The sequence below is a fragment of the Haemaphysalis longicornis genome, unplaced genomic scaffold (genome assembly GCF_048455015.1).
Source record: "Haemaphysalis longicornis isolate Haplotype H1 unplaced genomic scaffold, Haemaphysalis longicornis Haplotype H1 scaffold_4, whole genome shotgun sequence".
Classification (NCBI taxonomy): Eukaryota; Metazoa; Arthropoda; class Arachnida; order Ixodida; family Ixodidae; genus Haemaphysalis; species Haemaphysalis longicornis.
The window spans coordinates 203,916,043-203,934,437 of record NW_027526361.1 but is presented as its reverse complement, the minus strand read 5'-3'; the positions used below and the strand labels follow the sequence as shown (position 1 = coordinate 203,934,437).

The window sequence follows — 18,395 nt, the reverse complement described above, 5'->3', positions numbered from 1 at the left end:
GATAATAACTAAAGAAATGAATCAGTCAGTAGCGGCGCATGCACGACAACAGCCTACAACAATAATAGTTTTGGAATCCAGTATGAATACTCTCAGGACTGTGAAAATTACGCACGCAAATAAACTCATTTTCATATTATGTAAGTTAGCAAACACAGGAGGCGCGTTCGCGCAGCTTTTTGTGTAGGCACCATTCAGTGTTTTAAAGTGATTCTCTCGATTGGTTTTGCCTTCTTACGCTAGGAACTTCAATCAATGCATGCATGGAGACACAAAAGAGTTAGCAAGTTTTTTTGGTTGCAGTCTATTTCAGATTAATTGATTTGTTACTAGATGTCTGCGCCCTTTGAACGCAGCCGTTGGTACACCTTTTCAATTATTTTACAAAATTTATAAGGTAATGTGAGGTTTTCCAGACAGAAATAAAGTTTTATTTTTTTATTTCTGGCTCCACCTAGCAACCGCGTCGTAAGTATGCATTTGACATACCGCGTAATTGAGCCTGAGCCGTGTCCTGACTCATAATTTAAAAATATATGCAGGAGTTTATAACATGATGCTGTTTGTTATACATAACTTGCAGGTTTGCTCACGACAGCTGGTACCAAAACAAAAGGAAGTTGGCTGGGCCAGAATGGCTTCCAGAACCGGCAGCCCGTACTCTGTCTACATCAAGTCAACAAATTGCCTTAGATATCTTCTTTCTACTTTGCTTCTTACTAAAGGCTTCGAGGGTCTGAACTAAGAAGAAAGGAAAAGTTAAAATATTTCAGTGCCAATTCATCTCCGAATCCTTATTTTCGTCGCCCTAGAAAATATTTTTTTCTTTCGCTTCTCACATGCAAACCTTGGTGTTCCATTCTAGAAAGTGGAAATGCGATGCATTCCTTCCCGCGATCCGATTCTGTTGTGCGGGATCCCACGGACTGTGCGGATCCCTTTTCAGGGCAAATAAACATATCGATCTAAGGAATGGCGGCTGCACTCAAGAAAATAGAGGTGATGGAGGGGTTTCTTCTGGCATACATAAATGCTTCCAGTAGTCATAAACAAGGACTGTGCATTTATAAATTGCAGTGCGGGATTAAAATGAAATTCGCTGATCATTTAGTGACTTTGTAGATGTGGTAGAGGTGCGAATTCTAATCATCGCTGAGGATGTGCTCCCAGAATTTTTTCTGCACTGGAAGCTTCGTCTGCCTCCAAAAAAAGAACGGACGTTCTTTCCGCGCCAATATTTTGGGCTACTAAAACTTGCACTCCCTTTGATAAATATTTTCTTAATATGCGAAATTTATTCGGAGCAACAGGCTAAAAAGCTTCCAAACGTCTTAGAAGCAATGACTTCATGGCAATGACTGCAATGGAGATTTTCTCAGTGCAATTCAATATCCCGTGTTCCTACTTTTGGATTAGCATCAACAATTTCACTACTCGTTGCTTTTGCATACGTTATAGTCGGGAGTGACACAGCTAAGCTAGATTTATTAAAAGATATAAAGTTATAATAACAGATCTAAACATGCAGGCAGCCGCAATGAGTCAGCGAAAACAAATAGAAAATCTGACAACGAAAAATTACCGCTCCTAGATAAGGTGCTAATTGAACTTTTTTCAACAAAAAGAAATAGGTACACTATTCCCCGGCAGTGGTTTGCGCTGTGGGAACTTTTTTTTTCAACTGCCGCCACTCAGGCTGCCGTTCCAAACAATCTTCGTTTAAGTATTTATTTAACCTGGCGCAAAGTGCCAGTTGTGTGCTCCGTACCTAGGAAAGAGCAATTTTACAAATCCCGTCAGTGGAAGGGGTAGAATTCGCCACCTGATGATAATGTTGAACGGTTTCTTAAGAAAAGAATATCTCCACGACAGTGTATGGTCTGCCTCCTAGATAGCAGGCTGTTTAGCTTAATAAGTCATCTGAGTGATAGCAAGCTCAATTCTCCACGGCCAGAAGGACGGATTCTTCTCGAAAATCACATGCCAAAGCATGGTGCAGAACTTCTCTGATAAAACAATTCAAAACGAAAGTTCTAGCTCAGGTTGCTCAACGAAACTCGTGCATCGCAACATGCTCGTTCAATGGTCGGAATAATTGACTCTGTATCCACCTTACGCCGCATCTGCTCTGTATGCGCCTTAAAACTCGCTGCTCACAGAAAAGTTCGACAGACTTCCACTGCACGTTTCGTCACTCACCAGTCTCGCCTGCAGCAGGGCAAAATCCGTTCCAAAGTTGTAGTTATTCTATCATGGCGACAGCTGTTTCCCTAGTAAAAACCAATTAAAATATACTCTATGGTTTATACAAAACAGTTGCTCTTGTCCTAGTATTTACCTATGTAGTCGGTGAACTGCCCGTCACCAGTGAGCAATCGTGTTTGTTGTCTATTTGGGGAAACTAGAGCCCTCTGTTGCAACTGTGGTGGAGCCTCTGTGGACAGCGGCAATTTTCAGACTGCCGTTACGAGCCCCGCACATACAACCGACACGCCTTCTATCAAACTTGCTGTTTTAGAGGCACCCCATAACTCAGGCACACTGTTGTACGTGTTTGTGTAAATATGGCCGCTCACGCTCGCATCTACAGGCAGAATAAAAGTGGGCACGCTTATACACAAGCCCGCTCTTTTTTAAGCAGGTCGACGTATTTCCGCTGGGCTAATAAAAAATGAGCCCACAAATAAAGCAACACGTTGCGATGACTCGAACACAGCGGTATCTGCAACGCACTCTTGGCAAATTCTTAAAATTTCAACCAGGATTTTCGTGAATCGGTGAAGCCAAAATTGTATTCGCAAGCCCTACGCAGGGCTGTATTGTCGTCCTCGCCGTGGTTACTGGGCGTGCAGTTAAAGGGCTGGTGAAGCACTTTTCGAAAAAAATTAGTTAAGCGCAGTGCTTTATGGTTTTCACCACGCTGAATTCAAAAAACGTGTTTATTTGATGCGTAAGTGAACGCAAAGGGCTTGTTTTCGCCAAAATAAACGACCCCCGCCCGAGGGCACGAACTGAGCTCGAGCAGCCTTTCGCCATTGGCGGGCGGTCGGTGACGTCATCATCGGAAGAGTCAGCGACGCGCCGGCCGCTCGGTGTACAAGTGCCGTGCGAACACGTTTACATCCAGGCCAAAAAGACATGGAAGATTCTCACAACCCTTTTTTATTGAGGAATGAGGAGCTGGGGGCAGCTCCATACTTGTTTGAGCCCATGGCTTCGCGAAAGCCGCCCATGAATCCCGGCGGCACGGACGGCTCGGCTACCCCTGAAGTGCCCACGAGCGCACGACTAAGAAATCTGCTGTGGTAAGTGATACAATGTAACACTCATTTTGTAGTTAAAAATAGAGTCATGTGCTGCGTTTTCGTGATGTGATATCAGAAAGATCGACTATACAAGCGCTGGCGAGCAAGCGTTGCTTCGAGGCCAGGTTCACAACACCGGCGTGCTCAGTGAGGTTGCGCCGGCGCCTAATGTGGCTGTATTATTGAATAGCAGTTAATATAAGCGTTTTCGATATTTCAGTATTACCGCAGCCCTTTAATGCTTGTATACGAAGACATTCAGCGGTGTTTATTTCCACGTTTGTGCTGACGATTGCCCTCGCGACGGGACACGATATACACAAAGCCGCGCACACCGCTGACCGTGCTAGCCGGCCACTTTTTCTTGTGTAGGTGGAAAAAAGAAACCTGCGCGTAAGCGATACGTTTATTTTTTTTTTTTCGCTTGTGTTGTTATTACCCAGCCAAGTTTTCTGTATCTGCTTTGAAGTTCTTTGTGAAGATCTCGCGCACATGCGGCTATTTTCTCGATCGATCGAGGCTGTTAAAATCTACTCATGTTCGAGGGATGAGCTTGCGGATTTGCTCAATAATTTTTATGTACGAATGATATGTTTGAATATTTTAGTGTGCTCGGTTCGTGATATCTAGATGAGCATGGCATGCCCCTATCTTTCCACGAGATATGCGCCAACCTACGCCACTCGTCAGTTTACGAAAAAGTTAATGTGTTTCAACTTATCACAAAACGCTTCTTCCTTGTCAGGTGTGCCTGCAACCACTGCATCCCTATGGGGGAAGCAATTGAATGCCTCTGCTGCCGGGAAATCCCGGAAATTCGGCGCAGGCTAAGGCGGCACCAGTGCGTCACACTGATGCGGAAGTTCAAGGCGGTATGCTTGGACCGCGCAGTTCTGGAAGTGGCGCTGAAACAGCGCAGGAGGCGGCTGCCCCCAGCTGGCGATCGGGACAGCAGGAACAGGCAAGCTAAGCCATGGCACCAGAAATCAGGCGGCTTTAATTTCAAGAGTGAATATCACTTGTGTATAACGACACCTTTTTGTTTTTAGAGCGCTACGGCATGCTGCATTCATGCAGTTTGCACTGCTCACGTGGGGACGCTTGGGGAAAGGAAAGAGGCGCGTTCTGCCCAGCTGCGTCGTGACAGCAGTGCGCAGCAAGTACCCATCGGTGACTGGGCAGTACAGTGGATTCAAACATGCAAGTATTATAGTACAAAAAGTGTTCAGTGATAATCCCATGGCCTGCATGAAACCATTCTGATGTGTGACATACTCTTTCCCCTGCAGACTCAGAGAAAAGACTGAGAAAGAGATACGCTGCAAATCCTTTTGGAATTCAAGTAGAAGAAAATAAACTATCACATACGAACAATCGTGTCAGCAGTCATTGTGACCAGGCTGTCCCACTGGCAGAATCCAGGGCAAATATTAAAAAGAAATAGAGCACAAAATACACACCATACAATGTTTATTCCAACTACTATGCGTCACTACACTATAATGTAAATATTATATACAATGAAACAGTTCACTATGCTTATGCAAATTGTTTTTAACATCATAATACAAAAACCAGAACCAGGTGCAGCGACTCATTTTTCTTGTCCACTATGCATGCACTGCCAGGACAAAAATAACAAATAAGGAAAAGACACAAAAGTACAACTAAACAGCAAGAAAAAAAGCTCTTCGTAATGTTCCAGACCAAGCATGAAAACAGACAGTCACATGGTGGAAGAAAAAAACGCCATGCATTTCACCCTGTCCTCTATAATCTCACCTGCCAAAGTAGTCACAGAATGATAACTGTCCATCAACAGGAAATATCAAACATTAAATTTTGAACCCACCAAACTAGCCTATTTTATGATGAGGTGTACTTTACATAGCTGAAGACAATTTTATCCAGTAATGCACTCGTCGAAAAGATACTACCGTAATACCATAAAAGGAAGCCCCCTAAGTGGCATTTTTTGGTGCCACAACAGAACTACACCTTATAATGTCACGTAGTTACACTTCCCAATGACAAGTGAAGTCCCTTGTCGGGCCCAGCAACACAAGGCAGCAATAAGTAAAGGCACATAAAGGTTGCTACAGCCATTGAAGAAATAAACTGAAGGGACAAAAAAAAGGGGGGGGGACAAATGAAGGGACAAGGATTGAGGAAGTGAAGGAAAGTTGGGGGTGTGGACCAAGGTCTGCAAATCCAGACCTACACAGCAGGTGGACAAGATTGCAGCATTAATTTGCACGAGCTGGATGAGTAAGACAAAAATGAGCACAGAAACCATACAACATAACTGCAAGAAAAAAAAAACTGAAGTATCAATACAGTATTTACATTATTGCTGCACACAGAAACACTGATGCTAACTGCAAGTGACGTTCAAAAGCCCATTGGGGCAGACAACAACAAAAAAGAAAGCCCTATACTATACAAGTAAATTGTTGTTATCCTCTTGACTAACAATCGCTGGCAAGGTGGCTTGACGGGGTGGTGCTCCTCTTGACTTACAATCGCTGGCAAGTTGTCTTCAGGATTGATAAATGTGTCCTGCTGGATTGCGATTGGTATGCCATTGTCTTTGTGGTCTTGGCAGTCTCCCAGGATGCTGAGAAACTCACCGAGACCAAGTTTTTTGTGGTCCAATGTTGGCTGGAGCTGGCGATGTTCCCACAAGTCCAAGTTTGCCGTTCGGGGCTGCTAGTCCAGCCAAATCTGAAAGACCTCAAAAAGAACATCTTATCAAATGACCCCCCCACCCCAAGTGTTGCGGCACCTGCTACAGCTAAAATCTATCAAACAAGGAGGAAGAGTTCATTTACTAGATTAACATCCCCACCCAAATGGAACGCGTAGCAAAAAATCTTCGTGGCACAAGGGAAGGACTGTTATCGATTCATATGACCTTACACGCTGATTCACGGAGCCTGCAAGAAGGGTCCAATGAAACACCTTGACCGATGACCTCACCGACGTTTGAGCTGGAAAATGTGTTCCAAAACCTCAGCTTTACGCCAGACTTACATGAATAAAAGGCAAGAATAACATACGATGGGGGAGGGTTTCTTATAGGAGTGGAAACAATGATGCCGTATCACCCCTGCGAACACTACCACATTTGTCAGTGATCACAAGGTTTGAAGGAATGGTCACCTGCTCGAACGCCCTAATGGACCGAACCCACAAGCTTTTTCACACGAGACAATTGGGGCCACAAAATCAGTTCTCGATTCAAATCTCACCACAGGTCATCTGTTGTGCCCGGAACCTTGGTAGGCACCAAGTACCAGAGGGTTGAAGCATCTAGTCTGAGCAACAAAATAGTGTTTGATACGCATACCACGAATTCAGCCAACAAATCTAAAGGGCACATGAGGTAGTCACAGAAAAGCGAGATTTTTTTGGTCTCAATGAAGGAATCTGCTGAACCATAAGGGCTTGGCACATTGCAAGAGTAGTTATTCTGACAGAGATAACAAATCAAACACAGCCAATGTTTTTTTCGACAAAGTCCACAGGAATTTCAGTCAAGCACTGAAAGAGTGTCAACAATCTCGATATCAGAATGTCACCTGCTGAAAGTGACTGTTTGTTCAGACAAGAAGTCATTCACTGAGAGCAGCAGCTCAAGCAAATTTAGAAAAGTTAAGGGTGCTCCACAGGAAGACGCAGGTTCTTGTAAAGCGTCTGGCTTCACAGGCTCACGGATGACGACCACAATTCACCCCAGATCTATTACACTCCAGCAGGCTGAGGACCACGTGGGATCAAAAGTGCGGCACTTTGGATGTTCTCCTCTGAAAAAATAATAAATAATAAAGTGAAAGGAATTGAAGGACGTAGTCAGAAGGGCGAGGTGCCATTTCCTATCATTGTCATCGCCCATACACACGGTGACTTGTTTGGCTCTGGAGAGTGCTCTAACACCAAGAGATCGCCACAGCACCGCAAGGACTGCCATCACGCAAAACGAAAATCTGGCAAGGGAAACAAGTCATCTTCGGAAACTTGCTTGCCTTCAGTGAAGCACGCCGAAAAAAAAAAAGCTCAACAGAGCTGCAAGAAATACCAAGGAATGCCTCAGACCAACGATACAAAGACAAAGGCTGTGGAGGGAGCTGTGCCAGAGGATCTGTACGCTTCATTCACGCAAACTGGCCCCAGAGGAAAAGTCGACTGAAGGGAGCTCTGAATTTGGTCAAGTTTTTCTATGACGACATTTTGACGGAAACGGACGTGAATGATCAGTAGCCCAACAAACGGGGGTCTGGGCACTACAAATTCTGCAGATAAGGCCAGCATCTTCCCAGGGGAGAGGATGTTGAAAAGTGGGTTCACAGGATATGGCCTGCACTTTCCTCGAAGTGGGGGGGGGGGAGGAGATGTAGAAGTGGATCAAGATGTAAAGGAAGTATCTCGAGGCCTTAGTGCCTGCTAGACCAAAAATGTATGCATAATGACTGACAACTTAAAGGAGCCATGAAGACAAAATACAAGTTGGGTTTATTAGAAAGAATGCTTAGTCCCGATAACAATGATACCAATATCATCGCAATCTTCGAACAAGTAACGGAGATATTAAAGAAAACGTTTGAAGTAGTCGCGAGCCCCTAGTCAATTTCCCGCAACTTTTCCATGACGTCACGGAACCTTGTTTGTGCGATTGGTGGCTGCCTAATTGACCTGTCGCGACTACACATGACTGGACGTCTGTAATGGGGCCTCTAGTTCCATTTGACCACATCACTTGAATGCTAACGTGCAGTTAACGCACTGAAAATTATGTTTTATTGTTGGCCCGTATGACGTCATTCTTGCTCATAACACGTCACTGTGGCGCAAAATTTGAAAGTTATTAAATACTTCTTGCTTTTTTTTGTTAAAAAACATCTTTTGGAGCTGTAATGGAGCTGAGTGAGATACTGAATCCTAGTTCTTTCAAATTAAACGAAGTTGTATTTTCTCTTCATGGCTCTTTAAGCTTCAGGAAATCTTCCCACCTCTCATCATTATACACACCTACAGATGCTCCAGTCCTGTAAGCTAAAAACAAAATGACTTGTTGGCATGCGAACAAGCAACAGCCATGCGAGTTCACAATCGCTAAGGCAATGTTGAATTGAGCAAGACACCCTAGATGGCCTGCTGGCAGCACTGGCTATTTTTAGATGAAAGCACAAAACAAGGTGTATGAAATTTAGATGCAATCGGCGCAACGACGGTGAGCCTCATAACCCACAAGTACTTCTTTACTTCTCCTATGACTGGGTGCAACTTCAACCTTCAGCCACAAAGTGAAGCAGGGGATGTAACCGCTGTTAGTGTGGCAACTATCAAGGGTGCCTTGTGTTTCAGCTGCTTGTGACTGTCACATCAGGCTAAGAATATCACTACATATTGGCAGGGGATTAGAATTACTTCACGTCACAAATGCAGCTCAACTTGGACAATTTGATTTAGTGCCTCCGCAACGACATACAGTACAATCCCGCTACAATGAACTCCAACAAATTTTCAACGCTTTTTCAACGAAGAACTTTCCTTGATTGTTTTACTGAAGTGTTTGTGAACGAAACATTAGAATTCTTAATTACTGGTTAAAAGTCTCAAAATTGTACGTTCATAACTTTGGATTCATATGGCAAACGGGGAAGACAGTTGTCAGACAACTGATAATGCAACTAGGTAAGAATCATTTACGAATGTTGCACAACTGACCAAAGAGTGTTAATGACCTACTAAACAACATTTCCGTCAAAAGAAAACAAACAGATGGTGCAAAATTATTAGAGTACATGTTTGGCTCTAACACACGCCTTTCAAACAGTCAGCGCATACGAATTCTCCAACCTGCAGAAAAAAAAAAGCTTGGTCTTACTTTTGACAAAACAAAAACTCCCGTGGCACAGCATCCCATGCCAACACTGAAAAAAACACCTTGGTATGCAACCGTCTGTTAGTCAGTGTAGCTGTTATTTTCAACAGGTTGGATGCAGTAAATAACTTCACCTGTGAGTGCAGCCTCTGTGTCTCCTCCTCCGCATCCCTTTTTAAGACAGTTTTTGCAATGCATTATTTGGCGTGCCCCACGAGTTTCATTGTAGCGGGATCTGACTGTAAATGACTGCAACGCATGCAGACCTCAGCAGCAGCTGCTCCTCAACTCACACTACCATGCTGTACCGTGTCACCTTCTTCTCAACCAGTAGCTTTTTGTCCACGCCAGGAAAGGAGCTGCTCAGTGGTAGGTGCACTTGCTTGGGAGTTTCCACCTCGTCCTTGTTCTTTGGCTTCCTGGCTTCAGACAGCAGCAGGTTCAACAGCTTTTCAACATAGCCTGAGTAGTTAATACGGCATATCAATGCTTAGTGTTAATAAATAAATTTGAATGGCTCACCATAAGTTGGCGGCTCCATCACAGGGTAAGCGATGGGGTCACCTCCCCGTGCTCTTGGGAATTTGACTTCCCAACATGGAGTGCCATCCTTTGTTGTCGCCTGCTTTCGCGCTGAATTTTCATTGTAGTGCAGCGCTGCTAGCTGTGTTCTGAAAAATGCACATATTGAGTACTCAGATTCCTACAGGTTTTTTAGGTGAGCCTGTTCACTGCTACTGTATATAAAATCAACCACGTGGGCATTGGGGAGGATAAAAGCTTGAATAGAACACACTGTCGAGGAGGGTAGCCCATAGACGATCATGATGATTATGGGGTTTAACGCACCGACGCTACACAGGCACACCCTAGTGGAGGGCTCCGGATTAATTTTGACCACCTGGGGATCTTTATGTGCGCCGAAATCTCCAAGGCACAGGTGTTTTCGCTTTTCGCCTCTATCAAAAAGTGGCCGTTGTGGCCGGAAATCGAAACATTTTTGGGCTCAGCAGTGCAACGCTTTAGCCACTAAGCCACCATGGTGGGGTCCCATAAACGGTTACTTCCTAATCCAAAGTAACAAGACAGATACAAACCAACCACTATACGCTTTTGTTGATGGCTATACAGGACTGATATACATCAGTATAACAACAGCCTGGCCACTTCACTCCTCACAGGCACAGAGAACAAAGGCGAGAGAGAAACCAAGCAAGTTTACCTAGCCTTCATTCCGTCGTAAGAGTAGTGCCGAGACTTGGGCACAAAATGGATCATGAGGCTGTGGTACGTCTCCAGGCCGTACGTCTGGAAAGATGTGGACAGCTGAGGCATGTCAGCTAGGAGCACCCTGGCCGTCACCACGTCCTTCAGCTTATTGTAGGCCTTGGAACCTGGAAGGCGTAAAGAGGGAAAATTTTGAAGCCAGAGTAGCTAGCATGAATCTGTAAAAACTATTTCATTGGACACAAATATTGGCAATATCTATCTCTTAACATCAACATATTCATTTTTAGATTAAAAATTTGGGGCTAGAGGTCAGTGAGCAGTAAGGTGATCCTTTTTTATTTCAATGATTACTGTAACCAGCTTTGCATCATAAACAGCACCATAGTTTTCTATTTTTGAGACACCTGTATTTGCATTAGCCATGGAATATTTTTCGAGCACCATGTTGCACATTGCAGGCACATGCCTGAGTGGCGGAGGTGCTGCACAGCTGATCTCGAGTATGTGAGGTTTTTGAGTTGCAGTGGCCTTTTTTTTTTCTGGTGAAGAGAGAGAGGACAGCTTTATTGAGTTGCCTGCAGAAGTAAACACTTCCTCCACGCAGGGAGAAAAAATGCTACTCCAACGCGGCCTGTACGTTAATCTCGACTTCCTGCTCCCTGACCTCGAGCGTCCTTGCTTCTTCTGGGTACTCGAGAGGGCCGCCGCCTCTTGGCAGGGGGGCTGGTGAAGGAAAAAAAAATTGAAAACAGCCATGCGCCAAGCTCCCGCATCCTCACCAAGAAGGTGTGGGAGCTGCCACTGTGTTGGCAAGCACTTTTTCTGCTGCATTTCCCGCGCTAAGATGCGGCCTGGGTAAAATTTTCTTATCAAGCACTACGTGTTAGTATGTGTACAGCTGGTTTGGTTTACACGTAGAGTAGTTACCGAGTTTATTTTTGCCGACGCTTGTTCTGTTGCCTGCTAGAGACGCGTCATCTGCTACGCGCCGCTCGACAGGCCGTGTGCCCCCATGGTTTCACGGGATGAAAATACTGTTGGGTGGTCGTAAGCTGCCGTCTTTGCATCAGCCAAGTGACAGCTGTCCAATTTGTCGTAGGGCATTTTTCTCTTGTTTGCTACTTCCTTTATGTGTTCATGCTTCTAACATCCCGATTTTAAGGACTGCGGAAACACTGAGGCTTCCAAGAAACGCGACTGATTCCTGTCGAAGTATTATTTATGGCTGTTGAAATTCTTAGCTGCCTCCTATGAAAGGCACATTAAAAAGGCACATGCTGGGTGCACTGACAACGCTGCATTTCCCTTTTTCTTGTCTTTGAAGAAATTTTCGTTCACAATGTTTGTCACAGAGACTGATTCGCCTGGAGTATAACTACGGGTTAGGGTAACAGTGCGGTGGGAACAGAACAGCTTGCCAAGGCTCGAGCCTCTGTGTTCGACGCGTTTTCCACTATTTCTGCGTTTTTTTAATGATCCTGCAGACACTGCTATGACAAAATGTGGTTGCCTGGTGCAATAAGCCAGACTACTGCTAGTGGAGGTGGAAAAACAGTAAAGAGAATGGAAAAAATATAAGGCCTCTATTTTTTTCCCCACCTTTTTTTTTGTTTTTTTGGTTCTCACCGTCCGCTTCTCACCGACTGGCAACCACGCGTGCTGCTCAATGTGCACACGCTAGCACTTCCCGAAGACCTTCTGTCTCCCTGTACCACCAGCGGCATTCATCCCCCCTACTCCCAAATGCAAACAAAGCCTCCGCCGGCTGCACCAGCCACTAAACCCAGCATGTCCCAGGTGCGGCGCAAAACCCCTCTCACTTCGAGGAAAATCCAAGGCTGCCACTTCACGATAAAATCAGCGCTGCCCTTGCTCGGCAAACTTGGGCTTCACCTCCCTATTCCCAGGTGGTGCTACAAAGTAGGCAAATTACAGCAAGCAGGTGTTGTGTTACCTTCTTGAAGCCAAGCCCTTGGTTCAGTCTCACCGTGCACACACGAAGGGAACAGGCTGCTGTCATGTGTGTGCACGCCTCGAATGTGGTTCAGCAAGGACTGCCACTTGGGGACGATCATCTCGTGGCATCCCTTGCTTGAGGCAGCCGACCAGTAGAGGTGGTTTGACACCGACTTTATCCACGGCTCGAGCTCGCGACAGCCAGGCTGCTTGGCTGCGGCATGGAGCTTCTTTGAGACACCTGATACAAATGTAAATGCACAAGCACAATACTTTAGCAGCACCACAGAGTGTTATACCTCTAAATTTTACTTCAATAGCAGATCAGATATAAAAAATATACAACTGTAACTTAGCACAACGAACTCCTCAGAAGTACCTTTTGCCCAATGCCAGACGTCAAACTCGTGCCTGATGCTCTGTTTCTCCTTTCGAAGGAAGCACTTGATCTGCGCATGCCTGTCTGTCACGATAAGCTCGACGGCGACACCGTGGTCCTCCAGGAACATCAAGGACCTTTTCAGGCCCTCCAGTTCCATGCGGCAACTTCCCCCGGCTTCATTGGACTGAAACAAGTGACACGCAACCCTGTTACTTCCCAGATTGCGCAACTTGAGTGAACACGACCTGGCACATTTTACTGCACTACCAGACAGGTTCGCTGTTTAGACAACATTTGATACTGCTTGATTAAAATAAAAGTGGCTTCAGTCAATACGAACCTGCACGACTTCAAAATGAAGAATTTTGTTCTTTTCAACATCTAGAAGTGAGTACGTGCCGTACTTGGCACTGAAGCCAGGGGAGTCCGCTCGGCCATCACCAGCAAGCTTGACCGGCGAGCCTTGGGCCTTCTCTAGAAGGTGTTGCTGATTTGCAGTCCAAAGCTAAAAAAAGGAACAGTAAATAAATGTGCCATTGAGGAAAATCAATTTGTGAATTTCTTTAGGGTTGCTACACACCTTGTCGATTGCTGGCCACAGGTGATCATGCTGTATTGTGAAGAACGTCCGCGGTGTCACTACGGGTATTCCAATTGATGCCAGCATTCTCAAGCTCACATGGGGGTTGCACCCCGCAAAAAGTATTGCAGCGCAGATCTTGAGATTGAGGATAGGCTGCTGCCGAACAACTTCCTGGTTTGTCCAAAAAACATTGTGGCCAGCAGCACATTTGCCCTGCGCATACACCTGTGTACCCTCACACACAATCTTAGTGTGGCAGGGGGAGAGGCAGTCATGGCAAACTGCCAGCAGCCTTTTTAGGCAAGCCTCCTCTACTAAAAAAATGCGGCTCTGAGTTTCTTCCTGTCCATCCTTTTCCTCATCACAGGCTTCAGATGTTTCGCCATCCCTAAAAGAACAGGAGGGGAGGGAGTTAACCGTTTTTTTGTGTGTTTTTACTTTGCCGCTACCGTGCCACATATAAATGAAGTAGCTAGACCCCCTACTACTCAGGCGTCAAGGCCAACTGCAGTGATTAGAGGACGAGTTGCGTAAACACGTTATTAAGGAGAAAAGGTTGGTTTAAAAACAAATAGCATCATCCATGCAGTTACGTACTCCAGTATTTCTTCATTCCCTGGGTAGTAGTCGGCGTCGTCATCGTCACTGCAAAAGTCGTCTTCCTCGCTCTCAGCCTCCACATCGCCGCACTGACATCCAAAGTCGCATTGGGAGCCAAAATCCACCCCGATGACGGAAACCTGGATACCTAGAAAAAAATGTGACATGCCCATTGCAGTGTGGGAACTCCCACTTACGTTAGGATTTCTTCTTTTCAAGTGGGATGAAGTAACATTTGCCAGCCTGCCTTGACTCTGAAAAGGGTGTTATATGTTTAACATACCAATGGATACAGAAGGTGGTCTTGCAAGGACTCCACGTGATGACCTGGTTGGCGTCAAGTTGACCTGTGAGCCCTTGTGCTGCGACGATGTGGTTGCCTTGAAGTGCACTTGCGAAAACTGGTTCCTTGTAGCCACCTTGAACCGCCTTGGCTGTGCGCCATGCTCTGGTTGTTGATCTGCAGCTGGTGAGGATGGGTCAGCAGGGGCCTCTGGCAGCAGAGGTAGCACATGTACGTCAGTGTCAACCTCCTCATCACGATCAGCTTGTTGTGAGGTGCTGCCATCGCTTTGCAGCAAATTTTCCAGGATCTGCAATGGCACCAGAAAAATGTACCAGAAATATGTTTGTTTAGCCATTTATGTTCTTGTGGTTATGTATATTCGCGCTATGAAAGCTATGTGCATGTGCTGCTGTTTTGCGATGCTTGACTAAACCCTGCCAATGAATGCCCCCAATTACTTATTTAGTGCCTTTTCACACCACTCCACTGCCAAGCAAAACACTGAATGTGACACAAGGTTGCTACTGATATCAGCCCCATCAACATACGTAACAATGCTTTTTTTTTTGAGGGGGGGGGGAATAGAAAGACCCTCTTAGCCGTGAAAGCTGTGGCTCCCAACTTGTTTCCTAGTTAGTGGTCGCAAAGGCCACAACTAAAGCAGTTGCCACATTGACGGTTAACCATTCTAACGGTAGCATGTATACTTGCAAATAGTTTAGACCACCCAATGAGGGAAGCTTTTTGTTCGGTTCAGTGTCCACATGAGGCAGCTGCGGCCACACGTTATCCATCATAACGTGTGGGTTCGAGGTAGTTGGAACTCCATCATCGACAGCTTTAGGCATGATAAATATCTGGACGACGGACGTGGACGACAGGTTCTCATTTCTGGTCTTCATGTCCTTCGTCTAAATATTTTTTACACTAAAAGGTGTCGATCACGTTATTCACTTCGTTCACAGATATTTTAGCCCTGTACATGCAAGATGCAACCAATTTTGTTATTTAAACAAGGTCGCACTAATCAAATGATCTAATACTAATGAGTGCCAAAAACAATAGCTCACTATACATAAATGACAAAAACAGGGATACACAACTAAGTCGCCAAACAGCAAGTTCTGCCCAACTGTTATTTGCCATCTCTCATTGCCTGTGCAAATTGTTTCGAAGCCCCAGGAGGTTTAGAACCATTCTACCAGTCAGCAACAGTAGAAGGCTATCACAGCACTTTTATACAATACACTTTAGAAGCAAAACTGTGCCTCTGTAGTCGTATCGTCATGTACAGCCTCCCAAATTTTAACAATATAGCGGGAGCGACGACCGACCGTCATGTCAGCGCCTTATCAGGGTGTTCACCGGCGAGATATGGGAGAGTACGCGCACGCGCACAGAACTATCTGTGGTGGGAGCGTCGTCTGCTCCACTGTTCTCCTCAGGGCAACACACCCCCAGTTTTTCTTATCTCGCAAGGTCGTTTCGCTACCGCCAAAGGTAACTAGTAAGCAGCGTAGGGCACAAGTTTTTATTTTTATCAGATTTGTTATTTATCGCATTATATCGCGCAGCGGTCTAAGGCCATTTCGGCCATAAAACCGGTCCTGTTCTACTTTTATTTATCTTTTCAGATGGCATTCCTCACGCTGTGCGGAACGAGTAATCCGAAAGAAAAATCAAACGCGCATTTGATACGCGCATGCTCTTCAAATAACCACGGTTTCTAGTGAGCAAAGTCATTCGGATGCAGGGGCAGGGGGTGTGCCACTCTCAAGGAAACGCCGTAGCAGACGACGCGCATACAGCAGGTAGTCCTGTGCGCGTAGCTGCTGAACACCGTGATAAGGCGCTAACATGCAATCGGTCGTCGCTCCCGCTACATTATTAAAAATTTTGGAGCGTGTACGCTTTGTTTTGAAAGAACTAGCTGCCTGAGAGCTCACCTTGGCCCATTTTACTACTGAATAAACCAGGCAATTTAACCGCACTTCCTAGTAATAATTGAACTTCAAGCACGCGTCACCACCGCACGCCGCGTTGCGACGTCCCGCGGACAGCTAATTAAAGAAATCCAAGCGATCAGCGACCATCCTAGCCTCGCAGCGCTGCCACTCGATCTGCTCTGCTCGGAGTTCTCAAACAGTTCGTGAGTGCCACTCTGTGGTTCGCTCGCGTGCATTAGCTCAAAAACGCTCCGTCACATTTTAGAAGCGCTGGCGAGTTGGTTGCTACGAAAGAGCTTGGCCGCGGCCGGCGCCGGCGACGGTCGCGCGTACGCCAATGTTATCGGAATGAAATGGCCTTTATCATCTATAACGGCACAAACTTCTTGCCACTTACCTCCCGCTTTCTTCGCTTCTCGAAAGCTGCTCTTGGTAGCGGCGAAGCTCTCTCCGCAGCGTACGTTGTCGGAACAGCGCCGGGTCTCAGGCGGGTGCCCTTCACCGGAATGTTATTTTCACGCATTAGTGAAAGGCTGCGTTCATAGGCGCTGTCGGGAAAATGATCGGAGCAGATCTGGCTGTTTTTAGTTGGAGTAAAGCCTTTTCGCTTGCACGCTGCCGTCCACTGGGCCGCAAGCCGAGGGTCCTTGGGGAAGCTGTGAAACACGACAGCATTTCGTCCGCCCGTGTTCGTGCAGCCGTACATAGCACAGTACGACGGCATGGCGCACAGCCGGTGGCGTCAGAGTGAACGCGTTGTGTTGTGGCGAGAGATATACGTGAAGACACAAGACAAAGATCAATAACGATTAGATTACACGTCTATCCAACTCGGAGCCTCGACCAGAAAGGCTGGGAAACGGCGAAGCGGCGGCGCTCACCGCTGGTCGCCTTCCGATTATGACGCTACTTCCGGTCGCGGCCTCTGGGTTTCTTGCTCTTCCGGCGGCACAGTGGCGAGCGGTGGGCGGGGCGTCGGGTCAACTTTATCGCCGAATATCTCAGTCCCCAAGCGAGATATGACGAAAATTTTTTTACAGTCATAACCTATCCAACATACTAATTGTAAAAAACAAACATTTACCTGCTTTCAAAACCACTTCACCAGCCCTTTAAGCAGTAATGGTTTTGTATTGGCACGCTCGGGCTACCCACACGTGCAGCGGCGCTCTTGTTCGAGGGCTCGTTTTAGAATATTAGCCGTCATGCTGAAATGGCAGTCACATATAATTCAGGAACTGCTCCTGCTTTAATTAACGGGAAGCTGATAAACCCGCGTCTTTAATTGCTTCCAGGTGTTCGCCCCGTTTTAGCTACACGTCATCGGGCTTCAATTGCTGCTTCATTGGTAAGCTGGAACGCCATTACCACAATTTAATTGCCCAACAAGCGGCATGATCGCGATAAAGCGGTTAGGTATGAAAGTAAGATTTCAGAGGACGTCGACAATGAACTATTATTTATTATGTGTTTAATGGCTCAATGCCTAATGACATGGTGATCGGAAAATGGTTTTACAGCGTAATACGAGACCGCTTGCCACCCCCGCCTCAAATGTAGCCCAATAACATTAAATTTTAAACACGCACCATTTACGCACATTTTATAAATGCGCTAAGAAATCTTCCGTTTTTCAATTTGGTGTAGGCTCCAGTAGGACCGATATCAAAATATTCTATACAGTAAAATACGGTGGATGTTTTGCTAACGCTTCGTATATTTGTTTTCCGGCAGGCTGAACATCTTTTTATGGTCGTGAAAAATGCATTTAAATGTTCCACATTTAGTTGTAACTAATCAAGAAACGGCATTTCAAAACTTTTACAGCTTCGAGTGGCCAGGCAAAGATCGAAAAATAGTATGTTTAGATTTATTTTTGTTTACCCATTGGCACTCACAGTTGTATACAAAGAAGAACACGACAGTCAGTTCACTGAAAGCTGCATAAAACATAGAAAACCTGATGCAGAAGTTTTATTCCCGGTTCTTAGAGGCAGTGTAAAACTCTCTAATTTGCCCGAGTTGAGACTGACAATTGGCTTCTTGGCTTATTGAGTTCACGGTTACAACGCGTTATAATTTCCTCCTACTAGCGTAAAAGGGTAAAAAAGTAGCCCCCGCAGGGGGCATCTGCGCAAGCAGATGTTTGGTGTATGTGCGACACCACGGACCCCGAGCACCCACGTCTAGCCGTGCGTGGCAGAGCCGTGTCCGAGGAAAAGG

General features: G+C 45.8%; 2 protein-coding genes across 2 annotated transcripts; one reads left to right on the top strand and one right to left on the bottom strand.

The window, feature by feature from the left end:
* The first annotated feature begins 3,122 nt into the window (after positions 1-3,122).
* Positions 3,123-4,628, top strand: LOC144180191 (P2X purinoceptor 7-like). Its single transcript, XM_077708577.1, has 3 exons — positions 3,123-3,305; positions 4,051-4,333; positions 4,368-4,628. The coding sequence occupies exons 1-3, from the start codon at positions 3,139-3,141 to the stop codon at positions 4,566-4,568; spliced, it is 651 nt and encodes a 216-aa protein (XP_077564703.1). The 5' UTR covers positions 3,123-3,138; the 3' UTR covers positions 4,569-4,628.
* A 138-nt stretch (positions 4,629-4,766) lies between these two features.
* LOC144180190 (uncharacterized) lies at positions 4,767-17,052 on the bottom strand. The gene is made up of 10 exons (XM_077708575.1): positions 16,570-17,052; positions 14,224-14,533; positions 13,938-14,088; positions 13,338-13,728; positions 13,098-13,262; positions 12,755-12,941; positions 12,407-12,616; positions 10,412-10,583; positions 9,712-9,860; positions 4,767-9,651 (listed from the first exon to the last, which is right to left on the bottom strand). Exons 1-10 carry the CDS (start codon positions 16,894-16,896, stop codon positions 9,479-9,481), a joined length of 2,235 nt encoding a protein of 744 aa, XP_077564701.1. The 5' UTR covers positions 16,897-17,052; the 3' UTR covers positions 4,767-9,478.
* Positions 17,053-18,395: the final 1,343 nt, after the last annotated feature.

Coding starts and splice junctions, on each gene's coding strand:
- LOC144180191 (XM_077708577.1), top strand. CDS start 3,139: ATGGAAGATTCTCACAACCCTTTTTTATTGAGGAATGAGGAGCTGGGG. Junction 3,306..4,050: donor CGACTAAGAAATCTGCTGTG/GTAAGTGATACA, acceptor CTTCCTTGTCAG/GTGTGCCTGCAACCACTGCA. Junction 4,334..4,367: donor GTGAATATCACTTGTGTATA/ACGACACCTTTT, acceptor GCGCTACGGCAT/GCTGCATTCATGCAGTTTGC.
- LOC144180190 (XM_077708575.1), bottom strand. CDS start 16,896: ATGCCGTCGTACTGTGCTATGTACGGCTGCACGAACACGGGCGGACGA. Junction 13,263..13,337: donor TGTGGCCAGCAATCGACAAG/GTGTGTAGCAAC, acceptor TCCTTTTTTTAG/CTTTGGACTGCAAATCAGCA. Junction 9,861..10,411: donor TACGACGGAATGAAGGCTAG/GTAAACTTGCTT, acceptor TGCATTTTTCAG/AACACAGCTAGCAGCGCTGC.